The 18,638-nt window shown below is 44.8% G+C and overlaps 1 protein-coding gene across 1 annotated transcript; it reads right to left on the bottom strand.

Moving 5' to 3' along the window:
* Positions 1-277: 277 nt before the first annotated feature.
* On the bottom strand, positions 278-17,005 carry gdpd4a (glycerophosphodiester phosphodiesterase domain containing 4a; the record flags this gene model as incomplete). Its single annotated transcript, XM_083914505.1, has 16 exons — positions 16,928-17,005; positions 16,297-16,402; positions 15,767-15,870; positions 14,416-14,509; positions 14,051-14,110; positions 13,756-13,854; positions 13,559-13,652; positions 10,464-10,609; positions 9,417-9,499; positions 7,825-7,975; positions 7,480-7,698; positions 7,184-7,341; positions 5,997-6,144; positions 4,045-4,127; positions 2,433-2,512; positions 278-384 (listed from the first exon to the last, which is right to left on the bottom strand). The coding sequence occupies exons 1-16, from the start codon at positions 16,987-16,989 to the stop codon at positions 278-280; spliced, it is 1,794 nt and encodes a 597-aa protein (XP_083770631.1). The 5' UTR covers positions 16,990-17,005.
* Between the last annotated feature and the right edge of the window lie 1,633 nt (positions 17,006-18,638).

Consider the following 18,638-nt stretch of genomic DNA (forward strand, 5'->3'; position numbering starts at 1 on the left):
GTTTGCTTACAGTATTTTGCCAGAAGCATCTAATCTGTGGAGTAGTTTTTTCAGTTAATCTTAATAAATAACCGAGAATGCTTTTCATCCAGTTTGATTGTTGCTTATTTAGTCGTGAATATTTAACAGCAAACACGTTTTAAACAATCTCTCCCTCTTTTTCCATCTCTTATTATTATCTGTACCTTTCTGTCTTGCCTCTCTTCCTTTCTCTCTCTCTCTCCCTCCCTCTCTCTCTCTCTCTCTCTCTCTCTCTCTCTCTCCATCTCTCCCCCAGTCATTCCTCTAAAATGGTGGGGAGGTGAGGGGTACTGGGTGAACCAGGCGTGCTCTGTAGGTCAGGCCGGACGATCACGCTGGAGATGGACCACACGTCACTCAGCTCTGCAAAACATCAAAGTTTACAGTTTATACCTTGAAATGTCAAGGAGCATTGTGGGTAATACAGAGGACACACCGGAGGAGAGAGGTGAGCGTGCATGAGAAACATATATAAGGGCATACGGCATAACACGGCCATGCGTTTATGAATGAGATCACAGAGTGTATATAAAGATGGACGACACGTTTTCACTTCCTCCCACTGCACAAAGGTGAAGCCAGAACATCCCAGTCTGAGCAGCAGAGATCTACGCACCTGCCGACCAATCGCACATCGATTACAGCTGTCAGTTGAGACGTTTTACCTCGTTTTTATAGCGTCACATAACTGATGAGAACCAAATGCACAAGAGGAGCGAACACTTGCAAACATCCGTGGGATCAGAACGACCTAAAATGACAGACACCATCTTTGGGATGAGTTTATGTGTCATGTACTTTGATTCATCTTTTGAAAGTGTTGGAGATTCACGTGTTCAAAGATCGTTTGTTAAATTGTTTGGGAAGAGGCTTCACTCCTGACGGGGAAAACGAAACTGAAACTCAATGCCCCCCCTCCCCCCCCCACGCTGTAAACTTTGGGAAACACTGTCCACCTGCACCGTGATTTAACGTTAAGTTTTAGTCTTTTTGCTTAAATTTCTTGTAATTTAGCTCAAGTTTCTTTTCATTTTGCTCAAGTTTTCACTCCTAACGGGGAAAACGAAACTGAAACTTCTCAGAGATCCTTTATTATTTAGTTTGAGAACAAAAAACAACTAAAACAGAATTAAACAAAGTGAAATTCCTTCTTTAGTTTGTTGATTTCTGATTTAACTTTGTTCTGGTTCTGATGGAGAACATTATTTGGACTTTAACTCTTTAAAGACATGTTCTGATGCTGAGTCAGCTCATTGTGTGAAACACTGATTTAAGCAGAGTTTGCATTGTGGCTGCGGTGCGTCTGACAACGATACACAGTGCCAAGTGCAGAGGGCTGTGACAAAACAGCATTATTTGACACCCTGGGAACGAGAACGGGCGGAGGGAGGCGGGATTTAAGATCTATACTGCAGCCAAGAGGAGATCCAGGTGTTTTGGCTTCAGTTTCAGGGAGTTGTCCATCGTTAAAAACAATCTATGGCAAAGATGAACTAAAATAGAAGCAACATGCAAACTGCTGAGTTTGGTGCACGATGCAAAGACTCGTGTACTGTAGTAAGGACTTATTCCAAGGCTTCACACGCTGTAGTTCTCTAGTGACGCCATTTGTGTTTGTCACATTATATGGAGTTTCTATGGAGTATATGAGGCATCTTGCAGTTGCTTTGCAGTTCGCTTATGAAGCCACAGAGGTTTTAAAATCACACACATTTCTCTCATCTCTAGTTTTCTACAGGAAACACAGAAGCTTGAAGGTTTCAGGTTCAGGGTTCATACGGGGTTCCCGAAGGGCTGACATGCAGGGCTGACATGCAGGGAATCATATGGGTTGAAGACCAAGGGGAGGGAGAGGAGGGCTCCAGCAGGGGGGTCAGAGCGGATGGGGCTCCAGCGAACACAGATCACCTCTGAAGAGACCGACACACACACACACACACACACACATATATAACACACACAGTGCATGCAGAGACGGTAATCATGAAATAATGTCTGACATTTTGCTAAGATCAAGATCAGTTACTTCTCTGTGTGTTCGGTACAGAAGGTTAAAGGCTGTCCACACCAAGAACTATAACAGTAAATATAAAGGTTTTAAAAATCGTTCTAACTCAAGTGGATGGAAGCAGAGTTCACACCGCAACAATAACCGTCAACGACGGTCATCAGGATCCCTTTCAGAGCGATTTGATGAAGGAAAGAAACAGTGACAGCCGATCAGAGTCCATCCAAATATGGCTGAGCAGATGCTATCGTTCACCGCTGTGGATGCTCACATCGTCGTTACAGTTATCGTTGTTGGTGTGGACGGATTTAACGGCGTCATCAGTGACGACCCCCAAATCAGAGTAAACGGACCCAATATCAGCATTTATCCACAACGACGCAGTGCAGAGAGAAACACATACCCGTCCTGAACTTGCTGTACGGTCCGTTCTCGTGAGTCTGACGGCTGCCCGACCAGAAGGGTAGGCCTCTCTCTCTCCACCTGTGACACACACACACACACACACGCACACACACCAAAGACAGATCAGGACAGCAGAGAATAACCAGGTGTGTTTCTGTTTATACCAAAGTGCTTTGAGACCGCCACATGTACCACTGCAACAGCTTTGATGTACACAGAGTGTTTGTGTGTGTGTGTGTGTGTGTGTGTGTGTGTGTGTGTGTGTGTGTGCGTGTGTGTGTCCAGGTGAGTGATGATGACTAAAGGGGGAAGAGAACACGACCGATGATCATAAGAACAAATAGAGTAAAAATAAATCCGTGGCTCTTTGCGGTGAAGAGCCGACAGGGAGCGATGAATCTCACTGACTCTCCACTCTCGCACTATTTTCACATCATGGTTCAGCTCCAAAACAGCTCGTTTTTGCAACGAGTCGTGCGAAAGTCTTGGTTGTTTATAAATATATTTCATAGAGAAAATAGAGAGAAGCGATACACTTATCAAAACTACGGCTGTCCAAAATGTTTCCTACATGGCCCTTTGAGTAGAAGCCTCTGTGAAAAAGTAATTCATGACTGCTGTCCTCCTCCGTATCAGTCTCAGCACGTCAAATCCCGGCGCGCTGGAAGACTTGCTCCACACTCACTGTAGGCGCTCGGCCACAACGCTACGCACGCTCCCGCTACGCTCTTCTTTGTGGGTTTCTGAATCCTCTTGGCAGCAGCTCACTAAGCTCCGCTCTGTTGTTGTTTTTAATTTTTACGTTTCTGTGGTTAAATCTGTGGTTAAATCACCACATCAACGTCTCTTTCTACTCTGAAATAAAGGTTGACAGAAAACCGTCAGTTCACCAGAGAACCGACAGAGAAATTTTAGTTTCTAACTGTCTCTGTGAAGCCTGAGTTTACTCTGGAACCAGTGATTATCTGCGTGTAAAGAGTACAAGTTGATAAGGCATTTAAAAAAAAAATCATGCTAACTTCATTACCACTTTCCCACTGAACTGTCAAAAATACTCTGCATTTAAGTTACGTTCATTTGTGTCGGTCCAGTTTCTGATGATTAAACTAATGTTTCATATTTGCTCGTCAGCCTGGTAAAGTAACTAGTAACTGAAGTAATCAGATAAATGCAGTGGAGTAAAAAGTAGAATATTTCCACTGATTTGTAGCGGAGCAAAAGAAGAAAGTAGCATGAATAGAAAATACTGAAGTAAAAGGACAAGAGCCTCAAACTTACTGAAAGAAGTGATGAATCTTTTACAATTGGAAAATTCTCACTTAGAGGGAATGTAAACACATTTCAGGCAATATGGAAACTTTTTTAGACCATATTGAGACAAACTGGAGGATTTTTGTGTCGTCTTTTACTCTAACCTGACATCGATCGAGCACACGTGACGTCTGAGATTATATATTATTATGGAACCTCATCAGCAGCCAGGATGACTCAGCCCTGCACAGCCCCACCACCCCGACACCAGGCGTTACAATTAGCAGGATGGATAATCATGAGAGCAGCGTGCGTGTGTGTGTGTGTGTGTGTGTGTGTGTGTGTGTGTGTCTACGCACCAATGGAATATAAAAACTGCGATGATGAGGAGGGCCGAGACGGCATCAGTCAGAATCCACATCAAACTGTATTCCTCTGGAGTCTGGAGCGAGAGAGACGGAGAGACGCTTTGATTACATTTGCAGGAACAAAGTGTGAACATGAATATCGTTATTTTATTAAGTGAGCATTAAGTATGGGGCTCAGACTTGCGTTAAAAAACAAAATCACTCTGATTTGAAGTAACGCAGACGTGTAGGAGGTGAGAGAGGATATTTATGTAACCAGAAGGCACCAGGCTTCATCTTCAAAACACCCACGAAACCCCCTGAAGAGGAAACAGATACAGAGCCTCCCGCCTGCCTGCTCTCTGAAAGTCACGCACAACTCACGATTAGTCCTTGACGACGAGGAAAGACTGGGAAGCACTCCAGTTTTACTTCCTAATACTGCCTAACAGGATAAGGACGTAGTCTCTATGACGTCACCCACGGGTTTCTGAGCAGCCACTGGATCAATCCAAATGTGATGCTTAAATCCACGATTCATCCTTTAGCCATGACACGTCTCATGAACACGTCACATGAAGACGTCACAGCGCGTACGACTGGGGTCAGTGAGGGCTCAGTCCACATCACATTCAGCAACTGTAAAGCTCGGTGCGTGGGCGGCAACGGCCGTCGCCATCTTGGCAGCGGCTAAAAGTATCAGCTAATGCAAAAAAACGGGTTAATAATGCAGAACTTTAAGTCTTAATGTAAAATAAACAGGTGATTATAAATTCACTCCTGTACAGTTTTCATGAACAGAGACAGTTTTTCCTCCAGATGGATTGATTCTCATTTTCTCCGCATTTCCATCTGAACTCTGGTTTGGAGATCCTTTGGAAGGGGTGAAAATCCTGGTTTCTGATTGGATGAACCATCTGTCTATCACCAACATACGGGTCAAACCAACCAATCAGATGAGTGAAGCGTGTGACGTGCTAACAGCGTGGAGGCAAAGCTCAGAAAGGAAACAACATGTGGGTAAAGGAGATTTTCCCTTTGTGTTTAACCTGAATTTACGGATCAAAGGCCCAATTTCAGGAGCCCGGTCCATATTCAACAGAAGGATCCAGAGAACAAAGAGTTAGTGAGCGGCTCGCTCCATAGCTGCTCATCTCATCCGTGGAAGCCTCCATGTTGGTTACACTCAACAGTCTCTTCTCTTTTCACTTCAATCCACCTCTAAACCAACGCTGATTGGTTCAGTCGCTGGAAAACTTCTCCACATTTTCTCTGCCGCACGTTACCAGACTGATCTGAGAGTGAAACCCATGGGAACTCAGAGATCAGGAGGTTTTTTTGTTTATTTCAGCTTTAAATTTGGCAGTTTCAATATGGGGCTCTATGGGGATTGAATCGCTTTTTAGAGCTTCAAGTGGCGATTCGAGTAACTGCAGTTTTATTTTCATTCTTTTTTTATTATCATGATTCTCCAGGCCCATACAGTCAATGATAATACATACCCTACTTCTCATTCAGCCATTTGCAAATGTACAACTCTAGCCCCCAACAAAGTATCCCAGACACAGTGAGCAGTGCAAAAGCGTGTAAGGACCCATCCAGTAAATATACAAAACCATTTTTCTTAAATACAGTAAAATAAGAACTTAATAAACAAACATTTTGGGGTAAACCTCAGTGACGTACTCAGCCCTCTATAGAAGGAGTATAACAGAAAAACTGCAGTTCATTGTTGGCTACCTTATTCAGAAAGTTGCAATGATAACTTGTTGCTCCCGCTACAAATATGAGCTGCTCCCTTTCAACAATGTTGAATGAAAAAAGGCTGAAATTAAAGCGTGGTTCTTGGCGGGATCATGAGCTTCGGCTCCGCTAGGCTAATTTATGAAGTGAACATGATGTGAACCTTGTTCAGGAAAGCAGGGATCATAATATCTGAGACTGAGAGAGTGGATTGTGCTCACCATGAGGAAGAGCGGCTTGTTGATGTTGGACAGGATGTGGACGGCGTTGGTGGTTACGGACTGAGCTCCGGCACACCAGGCCAGAGTGTAAAGCCACGGCTGGCTGATCACAAACAGGTTAGTGCTGATGTTCACTGAGCGGTACTTACTGGAGAGAGAGAGAGAGAGAGAGAGAGAGAGAGAGAGAGAGAGACAGAGAGACAGAGAGAGAGAGAGAGAGAGAGAGAGAGAGAGAGAATATATTTAGCTGCTGCCCATAAGTGCGGACGATGTCTTGAGAGACAGCTGTCTCATCACAGTGTGACAACGTGATTCATCCCGCCGGGCATCTCTAGTCGGTGACGAATCCAGTGCCATCAAAGCTGATACTTCTCTGTTTCTGTGAGATGTTACAGTGACGATGAATCGACAGCGACAGGAGAAAACAATGAGAGCTGTGTGTGAGTCACTCCACCATCTTTCTAGCTTTCTTCTTCCCCGGTCGTCCTCCCACAGCTGCTGGTTATGTACAAGTGCCTCCCACTCGTCTCTGCTGAACCACTCGTCGGCCTCTCGTACCCTCTTCTCCTCTAAACCTCCGCCCTCCGTTTAAACTCCTCCGCTGAATATGTTCCTCTTTACCCATTTACTTCTCACCCCGGTGCCCTTTACCTCCCTCTCTCCCCCCTCGAGGCTGTTCTACGAGCATGGAAACGGAGTCACAGAGGACGTTGAGTCGTCTGTACCTGCAGTTACATAACTACACACACTTACACACAAACAGAAGCTCACAGTAAAGTATACACCGGGTGTTTCACTCGATAAAATTGCGTAACTAAGTGCTTTAATGTTCTATATGTTTATATTTAGGGAGCTTTCTTTCAAATTCTTTTAAACCCATTAACGTTCGGTATGGGGTGTGGGAGGTTAAGGTAAGTCGCATGCATGCTTTTCTAACGTGCGTGCTAATTAATAAATAATAATATAGTACTAGAATTAATATTGATAATAATGAATATTCATAAATATCAATAACAAAAGGATCTTCAAGACATGTGGGCCCAAACGCCAAAAAAGGTCTCCTCGTGACTTCAATCAGGCCACAATTATGTTTATTTTGTTTATATTTTATGTTAATTGGAAAGTTTGAGTGTGTGTGTGTGTGTGTGTGTGTGTGTGTGTGTGTGTGTGTGTGTGTGTGTGTGTACCTGAACTGTTGTTGTGACATGGTGCTGTAGTGCAGGTTCAGTCTGGTGATGTGTCCGTCCGTCAGCTCCTGAATCGAAGCCTTTTCTCCGGAGGTCTGCTGCAGCTCTGGGTCCAAAGCCTGGACCAGATCCCTGTCCTCAGATGGCAGCCACAACACCTACACACACACACGCACACACACACACACACACATTTAAAAAAACACACAAGAATGTATTCTATCATACAACAAACAAACCCACAAATATATGAAATAGCACAGTTTCCTGTCAGGTTTGAACGGATCGTCAGTCACCTGTGAGGAGTTGATGTGCGCCTGCACCACCTGCAGAGTGGTGTTGATGTATGACTCGCTGTAGGGATGTCCGTACGGCAGCCTGCGCAGGTCAAACATCACTAGTCTGCCACTAGAGGCCGCAACCTCCAGAAACTGGGCCAGAGAGGGAACAGACTGGTTCTTAGCCTGGGAGCAGTCGGCCTCAGACAGGGACGACACCGTCCCAAACGGGTCCCTCTGTAACGGAGAGTTTGTAGCAGAGTTTATCATTATTATTATTATTATTATTATTATTATTAATAATATTTATAAATGAATCAGCACCACGCTCGGGTTAATTCATTCATTTGAAGTAAATCTCACCGATAAGAACCAGTCGCCGGCGTTCAGCTGCTGCAGCTCGGCCCAGGTGAACATGGAGGCGTCGAGGTGCGTTCGATTGGGAAAAACCTCAGCGACGTTGGTGGTTCTCCTCAGAGTGGAGTCGTGCATCACGAAGGGAACGCCATCGTAACTGCAGAGAGAGACGGAAAGCGTACAGGTGAGGAATCCAAACGTGATCGAGGGAAATGAAACAGAAAATCCTTTGACTGGTGTTTTTCCACATGAGGCAGAGGTTTTCACACACACATTATCTTTAAAGCACGCACACAGGAAAACAAAAACGTTGCTATTTACGCGACCAACATGTCGGTCTAATGTAAACACAAATAACTGAATGATATGAATTAATTGGCTAAAATAAATGCAGTAAATGCGTTTAGAAACATGACTTTACCTCCCTTATAAGGGCACTGACTAAGTCAATGCGTGATCTGGACCGACACACCTTCCCCAGGTGAAACACAGGTAATCCATATCAAACGTAGGTACATACAGTATTTCATTCATTTTTTAATTCATAATTTCAACCCTAACTCAAAACAAAGTAAAAGTATTGTAAACAAAAACACCGGTTTCCTCAATATTCTCCCGTATTTCTCCTCATTTATGACACATTTTCGTCCCTTTTTGTCCTTTTTATTATCACAACCTGTTTCTGCTGAGCCCTACCACTCTACAGGTCTACCTATTCCACGCGGACAACAACCAAGCTGGCGTCTCTGCGTCGCCACTCAGACTCCTTCGTAGTTATCAGTCACATCCGAACACGTCTGAGGAAGTTTCCGATCTTCTCTGGATCCTGGAACGCTGGAAAATCACTTCCCTCTGGACGTTTTTATAGCTCTTTATTTTTCTCACCCACAAAACAAACCAGTGTAACGAGGCACGCAAGATTCGTTTTGACAGGGAAACAACGCAAGAATCCACCACAGACATCGAAGCTTCTGCAACAGTGAAGTTATGTCAGCGCAGTTATTGCAAAATCAGCTAATCCCGACGTCGCTGCTCACAGTTTCTCAAGTTTGAAAGCTCTGCTCAAAAACACCTGCGATCAAAGTCTGGCTTTCAGAAAATCCCTTTATCTTATTCACACACAAACACAAACACGAGCAGCGGCCGTGACCCCGTCATCTCAGCCTCAATTAACCACACGAGCAATATCAGTTAAGTATACACAAATAGACTGCCACACAAAACTCCTGACAGTTTAATTATACAGGGACTGCCAAGCTGCCACCATCTTTCATTCAGCACACACACACGCACGCACACACACACAGCCAGACTCACTGGGGTCACCATTAAGCTATAAGGGATTAAACTAACCCACCAACGCTGAGTCATGCCGTGATGCTAATCCCCCTGTTTCCAGGCTGTAGAATAGTGAGATTACCCAGCAGCCGCGGGCTAATGGCTAACTGGATTAGCACGGCAGTAATCACCGTGGCGAGGAGGGAAGCATGCTAGCATCTGATCTGTGCAAGTCGCACGCACGCACGCACGCACGCACGCACGCACGCACGCACGCAAACACACTCACGCACACATCACAGAGATGAGAGCAGTAATACCTGATGGTCACGTCAGTCTCCAGTCCTTCTCCTCCAGCTTCCACTGCCCTCTCAAACGACATCACAGTATTCTCTGGAGCAAGCTACACACACACACACAAACGCACACGCACACGCACACGCACACGCACACGCACACGCACACGCACACGCACACACACACACACACACACACACACACACACACACACACACACACACACACACACACACACACACACACACACACACACACGACAAAAAGAGAGTGAGAAATACTTATTTATATATATTATTTATATATAAGTTGCACTTTCTTTCCTGGTTTGTTTGCTCCTGCGACTTAAACTCAGGTGCGACTTCTACAGTTTATTAAAATATACCGAATAATTTGTTATTTTCACGCTGACAGAGGGCGCTCTAGGCTCGTGTGCCAGTATCTGCCACTCCTGTTACTCCTGTACCACTGAAGATGAAAACGGTGATGGAGCAGCAGAAAGAAAGTTGCGAGAGAGCGAGAAACTTGTGAGGGACTGGGGAAAAGACTTTAACTGCAATGAAGAAAACAAAAAAAGCTGAATGAATGAATGTAACTTAGTTTATGTAGCTAAGAAATGCTGCTACACTTTAACACTGTTATCACTTATCGCTCCTCATCACTTATTTAGTTTATTTAGTTTGTACTTATTTTATTTCAATCTGCTGCTAAACTGCACGCTGTGTATTGTTGTATATTGTATAAACCTGCGTTTAACCACAATGTCTGTTGCACTCTAGTTATTGTTTGATTTATTTGATGTTAGCTTCATTTTGATTTGATTGATGTTTTTATGCTTATTGTTACTCTGATCTTTTCCCACCTTTGTATTGAAACTGTTGCACAATCATTTCCCTCGGGATAAATAAAGCTTCTTGAATCCTGAATAGCTTGGAGAACACGTTCGCACAATTGTCCAAATACATGTTTTTGCTGTGTGTGTGTGTGTAATGGTGCAGAAATGACTTCCTATGAAAATAAAGTAAAAAAGAAAGACAAACTAATGTCCATCAGGTCCGGTTCAGTCTCACCATTGGAGCTCCTCTGTGTCCGATGAGTGTCGGGGCGGGTCCCAGCGTCCCTGCCTCTTTAATGCAGGGCGAGTACATTCCCAGGGGGGCCAGGTAGAGAGCGAACAGCACGGACAGGTAGAGACCCAGGACGGCCACCTGACGCACTGAAGAACACAACAACAACACAAAGATGTTCGATTGACAAAACGTATTTACTTTTTTAAGATATAAAAATAGAAGAGGTTTGGCTTTTTTTGTACCAGTCGTGCTCATGACAAAATAAAGAACGTTGAACGGCTTAATTGGAGGTCACAGGAGTGAGGATCAGGCTGAGGTACAGTAAATCTCTCCTGATAGGATCAACACTGGGCTCTGGTGCTGGACAGCAGCCATATGGGCAACCGGGCCGTCTGGTTAGAAGCCAATCCTCCTGTTACGTATCCGTCTATAAGTATCTGACCGACATTTTCTACATGACTGTTCACCCACAATAAATATAAACACATATAAATCAAACATAATGTTTTATTACATAAAGCACATGTGTGAATGTCTGGTTCATCAAACCACCAGGTTAAAATAAAGTCACTGTTTCACCTGAAACCACGCACAACTTTGAATCTGGAACATGGAAATTCAACACAGTGACTTCCGTGTTGATCATGTGATCTTTTCTTTCTAACAAATAAAAGCAGAAACAAACAATATTTATAACCTACATCACAACTCAAGGCCAACCAGAGAAACAGAAAAAATAATGCATACTTAAAACAATAATAAATAAATAAATAAAAAAACAGCAATAAAGAGAATACGGACAAACTAAATTGTTTCCAAAATTTTTTGAAAGTCTAGGGCCGCCCGATTACATAATAAATCCTTGTTAGCGTTAGCCGGAGCGCTAAACCAGAAGTCTTGTGCGCCTGTTGGGCCACACAGAGCTGAAGCAGCGCCGGTCATAACTTTTTTAACTTTCAGAGGAATGAACGGAGCTCTGCCTCAAACGCTGCATCCAGTTCTCTTTATACACCCGTGCTTCCGCAAAGCACTCTCTGCGTATCTGCACCGTCACTGCAGCCAGGAAATGATTGTGACAGCGCTGTTGTGTCACTTTCTACTTCTATGTATTATAGATGCAGTGTTGTGCGATGGGGGGGGGGGGGGGGGGGGGGGGGGGGGGGGCTCGTTGAAACTGTGCTAAAGTGGCGAGGACGTGCTCTATGTGTCCTTTTTTATCCTTTTTCGCCCCTGTCCTTCAAAAAGTCTGTGCACGCCACTGTAAAGATGTGACATCACAACTGTGCAGAAGTCCTGAAGACTCATTTAAAGGCAGTTTCTGAACACAGCAGTGCTTTTATCCGTGAGTTTTGATACTTTCACAGCATTTACAAAGCACGTCCACCTGCTTTATAATTAAAAAAGGACATCTCACTTTTACACGACTTTTAAAAAGGTCTGTTTCCAGCCCAACCCATCTTTAATAAAACTAACCCATCAGCTTTTCCCCATCAGACTCGTGTCAGTGCAGCAGATCAGAGCAGGGAGAGCTATATTACATCCTTGTGTCTCCTTTATCTCCTGCCAGAAGAGACCCCCCCTCCCCCCCCGACATGATTCAGCATCCCTCTACCCTGCTGAATAGCCATGGCAACGAGGGACAGTACCCATGGAGACCACAGAGAGACAGACGGGTCAAAGCCAATTCGGTGGAGAAGAAAAGGCGACCCGGAGAAAAGAAACAGCAAAACAAGCCGAGCAGATGAAAGAAAGGAGGGTGTGATGAATGAAAGAAGACAGGAAGCATCAGAGAGACAAAGAAGAGAGTGCGAGTAGGAAAATGAGCCATTGATTTTCTGTTAAGAGGAAGTGCAGAGAGAGAAAGAAGGATGGCAGGGAGGTCTCCAGCTGTAAAATGCGTGCCAGACAAGTGCGTCACAGTGCTGAGGGGCATGTTTGATTTCAGAATAGCTTTATTCACGGTGGGCGGGGCAGCTCGGCGCTACTACAGCTGAGGCTTTAAGAGCGAGAGCCTTTCACCGTGTGCCAGCAATCGGCCAATATGTCATTTCAGGAAGGTCCTTCAGCCCTTTGTTCCCTCCAGTCACTGCTGTAGGGTCAACACATTCCTCTCTCTTTTAGACTGACACATAGTGACTAAACTAGGACTGTCTTACTGAAGTTGACGAAGGGCGCACTCGCACTGTCCATTCGTACCATGCCCCGTGCCTTAGGGTGATTGTCCCCCGCTCCGTCTTCCCCCGCGGCCCAGGCCCGCTTGTACTCACACTACAAGCGGCTCGATTGCTTCCTGCTTATACGTCATCGCCCCTCAGAGATTTCGTTTGTCTGACTGTTTTTGAACATTTCATCTGACCAGATCTGCCGTAAACACTCCAGCTCCACATCAGACCACCGCAAACCCTTCGGCGGCATCTTTTTAAATGTCCGTTGCGGAGAACATCCAACCATCCATTATTCTCAAACACTCGTCCCTAACGGGTCGCAGGGGCTGGAGCCGATCCCAGCTGACATTGGGCGTGAGGCGGGGTCCACCCTGGACAGGACGCGGGTCTATCACAGGACACATAGAGACATACAGAGAGACACCTGCACGTCTTTGGACTGTGGGGGGAAACCGGAGAACCCGGAGAAAACCCACGCAGACGAGGGGACAACATGCAAACTCCACACAGAAGGGCCCCAGCCAGAATTAAACCCCTACACCACCGTGCCGCCCGTTGCGGAGAACAGATATATAGTCTCAGGACCGCCGTCAATACTCGCGCTGTTACACGTGCATCCTCTCTCAACCGGGCCGCAGCCAGCAAGCGAGCCGTGCCTGGGCGCTGGCCAGTTGTGCTCACACTGCTTGGGCACAGAACGCCTGGACAGTTTGATTGCGCCATAACACTAATCGCATTTTGTTGACTAATCGATTCGATTCTCTACAAAGAATCCAGCAAAAGCACCACTTTAAATCTTGTTTTTAACAGAGACGTGCTCGTAAGTTTCATAACACAACAGGACATCCAAACAGAGAGCTGAAGTCCCACCTCACTCACTAAACGTTAGCTTCAAAGCTGACGAAGAGAAACACTCATCAGCTTGCTTACCTCTCTTGTTCATGCGGAAGAGGTGCAACGCAATTGGCCAGGAGAGAATCGCCATGAGCGAGACCGCAGCCACGTGGAGGAAAGGTGCCGTCACCTGAAGATAACAAGAGAAAGTGAAGGGATTGGTCATAGGGAACGAATTACGAATTATGAACAAAATCCTGCCTTGATTGGCCGGTGCGTCAGGTTTGACAAACCTGCAGGGAGAGAAGCAGAGTCTTCCATTCTTTGCTCCAGACGTCAGACAAGATGGCGGTGGCTGTGACTGAGAACGCCAACGTCACCACGATGCCGGTCTGACACAAACACAGGGGGACGAGGAAACACGACACATGACATCTTAAAACAACACAGAGTGTGTGTGAGTGTGTATGTGTGTACCTGTGTGTGAGTGTGTATGTGTGTACCTGTGTGTGTGTGTGTGTGTGTGTACCTGTGTGTGTGTGTGTGTGTGTGTGTGTGTGTGTCTGTGTGTGTGTGTGTGTTTCATACCTTGTGGCTCCAGTGCAGGTACAGCCTCTGGCCCTCGGAGAGCAGACACACTGCCAGCACCTGAACAACGTTTACAAAATCATCAAAAACTTTATTTAAAATCACAAATAACGTCTATTTCCACTCAGGCAAGTTCACGGGCTCCTAAATGTCGGTTCATGATTTGAAGAGTCTGCTTTAATAAGAAAAAATACCAAATAAAGTGACACCACTGGTGATCTAAAGCAGTGAGGCCAAGAGTCTCACTGTTAAAGTGCTGACAAAGCTTTTCTCAGCACGTCCTCTGCGTCCAAACTGAGGGTATTGTTGATTCTACATCCTTTTTCCTCTCTGTGAAAGAATGTATAAATCATATCAGCTCGTACCAACAGCAGGGCGATGTATGTGAAGAGAGAGGCAGCGACGACCAGCAGGACCAGAGACCAGGGGAACCAGAAGCCCAGAGTCCCAAAGTTAAACCTGAAGAGGCACAAGGACAGCTGGGGTCAAGTCTGAGCGATGGGTCGCTCCCTTCGTACGTTCCTGGACTCCAGACCGACGCTTAACACACCGTAAAGCAACATCCTAACCAGATATTAACATTTCTACACGTTTTGACTGTTTTATTAATAAATACTTGTTAGCTGTTTCAAACTCAGTGTCACGTTTTTATTGTGCTCTTTTGAAGATGAGACACAGAAGGTAAACCGTCGGCACCGTCGCTGTCATGGCAGTAAAATATTAAAAAACACACCACACGTTCAGAATACGGGGTGTGACGAGACCCTCGGCTCACGAGAACACTGTATTTTCTTTACAGGGGGGTTGATTTTAGCAGAGAGCCGTTGTGCTGCAGGTGTCTTTGCATAGTACTTCTGTAAGACACGGCGTAGCCTCACAGAGGTAAAGTATTCTGCTGTCACTCGGCTCGGGAGCTGCCAGAGCGTCACATGTGGAGGCTTCGGGGTCGTCAGTCGCAAAAACTGAGATTATAACTTGTAGCCTGATGTTAATAAAAGCTGCGGGGCTCATGTGTTACGTGTTTGTGTAACGTGTTTGTGTAACGTGTTTGTGTTACGTGTTTGTGTTACGTGTTTGTGTTGCGTGTAACGTGTTTGTGTTGCGTGTTTGTGTTGCGTGTTTGTGTTGCGTGTTTGTGTTGCGTGTTTGTGTTGCGTGTTTGTGTTGCGTGTAACGTGTTTGTGTTACGTGTTTGTGTTACGTGTTTGTGTTGCGTGTTTGTGTTGCGTGTAACGTGTTTGTGTTACGTGTTTGTGTTGCGTGTTTGTGTTGCGTGTTTGTGTTGCGTGTAACGTGTTTGTGTTACGTGTTTGTGTTACGCGTTTGTATTACGCCGCTGACGGCCCTATCTTCTTCCTCTGCTTACATATTGTTCCTGTCTTATCTGTCACACTGTTGCTGTTTAGCCACTTAAATATTGATATGTTGAGACATTTGGTCGTAAATTGAGACCATTTGGTCGCAGTCTGGAGCCCTGGATTTATTTATTAATTATTAGTTGGATCAATTTGTTCATGTTGTCAGCTTGATTCTTATAAAATTACAGTAAAAAATGACTAATTGAATCTTCATGAAACTTGGTGGAAGGTTGTAGCATGGGCCACGGAAGAAGCCATTACATCTTTGAATGTGCGTGCGTGTATGTGTGTGTGTGTGTGTGTGTGTGTGTGTGTGTGTGTGTGTGTGTGTGTGTGTGTGTGTGTGTGTGTGACCCACCAGTCGAAGTCGATGTAGTCGTTCTGAGCTTCACTCCAGAAATAGAGGAATAAAAAACTCAGGAAGAAGGTGAGAATCAGGAGGCCAAAACTGCCACACTCCACCTGTTACACACACAGACACACACACACACACACACACACAGACACACACAAGTCATCACTCTCCACTTCTAACTGCAGAAAGTCATTATTCTGATGAGCAACTGTACATTTATCTTGTAACCATCGGCTCCAGTGTTTTGGGGAGATGTTAACAGATTCAGTCATAAGTGGACTCCCTGATGCGACACAGTCTGGCACATACAGAGGCAGTCAATCATCTTAACGAGTGCACATGGAAGCGGGATATTTTCAGTAAATATGTGCTGAGATTTTTCAGAGAAAAGCAGAAATTGACCGTCGGAGTCAGCAGACCGGACGGACGGGGGCAATCGATACTCTGCACGATCAGCAAACCAACCAAACTCACTGTCTCTCTGTGTGTGTGTGTGTGTGTGTGTGTGTGTGTGTGTGTGTGTGTGTGTGTACCTTGCTGCAGCAGCACTCTCCTGGCTGCGCCCGGGCTCTTTGGTATCGTCTCCATTGGCATCCATAGAGGCCGCCCAGGCAGGAGACAAACGGCTGGTGTTCATACCTGCTCCGGTGAAATCAGCATTCAGACGTTAGAGTTTATTATTTTATTATTATTGTTATTATTATACAACAGTTTACGGAGAACACTGAAAAGGACCATTTTCAAGCTTTTCCAGCACCTCACAGCTGCAGTAAATTACATATGTCTACAAAAACATAAAGATATTGAAAATTATTATTTAACCTTTAATTTTTCCGTTAGAATTATGTTAAAAGAGACGTATTTATGTTATAAACACCAAAAAGGTTTTGTATCACCAGGAGGATAGGAAATTAAAATATATTTCTACTCTATAGCTATTTGTTGTGAAAGAAATGTGGAAAAAATCTCAAGCATTGTCAAAAAATGCACTTTTCCAACCTTAAAAACATTTAAATTCAAGCATTTTCAAGGATTTCAACCAACCGTAAGAGCCCTGGCAACAAAAAGCTGTAGTTAAAGCAGTGACTGCTCCCAATCTCCATTTTATTAGTGTGTAAGAGTGTGTGTGTGTGTGTGTGTGTGTGTGTGCGTGCTGTTCTGTACCTCTGCAGCAGCTGCCGCCGCACCACCTTTAGCTTCCCCAGTTTCAGTCTGGTCAGGGGCATACAGTCACCCACAGCCCGGCATCACAGAGAGGGAGAGAGAGGGAGAGAGAGAGGGAGAGGGAGAGAAAGAGAGAGAGGGGGGGAGAGAGAGGTAGAGAGGATGGAGGGAAACACGGCAGGAGTGTTGCCCACCACACCACCGTCACCTGGAGGGAGAGAAGAAAGTTTGAATCAATTTAACATGTTTTTATAGGAAAAGCAGACTCAGCAGAACCGTGTGTGTGTGTGTGTGTGTGTGTGTGTGTGTGTGTGTGTGTGTGTGTGTGTGTGTGTGTGTGTGTGTGTGTGTGTGCGTGTGCGTGTGCGTGTTTGTGTGTGTGTGTGTGTGTGAGCAGACCCACGTTACAGATATGGGTCAGTGTGTATTTCTGTCTCATCTGGGTTAGTTAAAGCAGGCCGACACCTCTAAACACACCAGCTAGTTTTACGCAACCATCAGAACGACCCGGAACAACACAATCATCTGTTAAATCAGCGACAGCGTTGTTTTGAATGAGTATCATTGCGTTTAGATATTAGGGTGCGACAAACTAGTGCCCTAGCGCTTCTTCTTGGGGGACGTTGTCTGTGCACCGGAGACAAACAGATATTTTTATTAAAACAGGCAGAAAAAAAGAATCATTTATATCTGAAATCTTCACGTTTCACGACGTTAAACTTCTCCATTATTTAAACTTTTACTCCAGTGAATTTCTAAAATGATGAATTGTAACAGGTTAAATAACCAAATGGTAAAGTCTATGACGTAGCGGTAGTTACAGTGAGCTCCAGCTCCAGCAGCTGCAAAAGCAATAAAGCACAAGATAAAGGGGCATTACAACCACTTTCATACTTCCAAGTACTTTTTAAAGTTTTTTTTTAATTGAAGTTTTCATAAAACAATGACAGAGTCGGGGTTTTGTGACCTTATTGTCCAGTGGTGATGGTGGCGTTTGTTCCTGATATTGTGTCTCTTGTTTGTGTGTAATTTCTTCCATTACAGATATTTCTTCGACAGCCCTCTTCAGACGCTGCGTTCAGGCTGCCCCGGTAAAGTACAGAAACTGTGACTCATCCAATCAAACCTGCCCTTAAAATAACATCCAGTCACTCAGGGTTCGTTCACTTTCAAGGTCAAATTCAAGCACTTTTCAAGGTTGATTTGAAAGATTTTCCAGCACCTCACAGCTGCAGTGAATTACACATTTCTACAAATACATATAGATATTAAAAATGATCATTTCACCTTTAGTTTTTCCATTAAAATCAGGTTAAAAGAGACTGTATTACACTATAACATGTAGGTTTTCTTATCACCAGAAGGGTTGTCCTTTCTTTTTGTTGTTTTTTTTAGTTGAAATGTTCATAAAACAATGACAGAGTCAAATCTGTCCATCAACAAAGTCACATGTGACCTCGGATGACCCCCGGCTCCGGTGCCATCCACCAGATCACTTCCTTTCATCTTCTGGCGTTGCAGGTTAACGCTTATTGCGGTATCATTAGCTTTGGCTACATTCGGCTCGTGATCTCTTGTTCACCTCTACGCGTTTATTTCTCCAAAAAAGGGTTCAGGTCGTTTGCTCCAAACTGTCTCTTTAAAACCTCAACAGCAACAGCAACAGGTTCAATAAGAGCAGTTATGTAACGGCTCTACATCCACTGCTCCA

This window comes from Echiichthys vipera (genome assembly GCF_963691815.1).
Source record: "Echiichthys vipera genome assembly, chromosome: 5".
NCBI lineage: Eukaryota > Metazoa > Chordata > Actinopteri > Perciformes > Trachinidae > Echiichthys > Echiichthys vipera.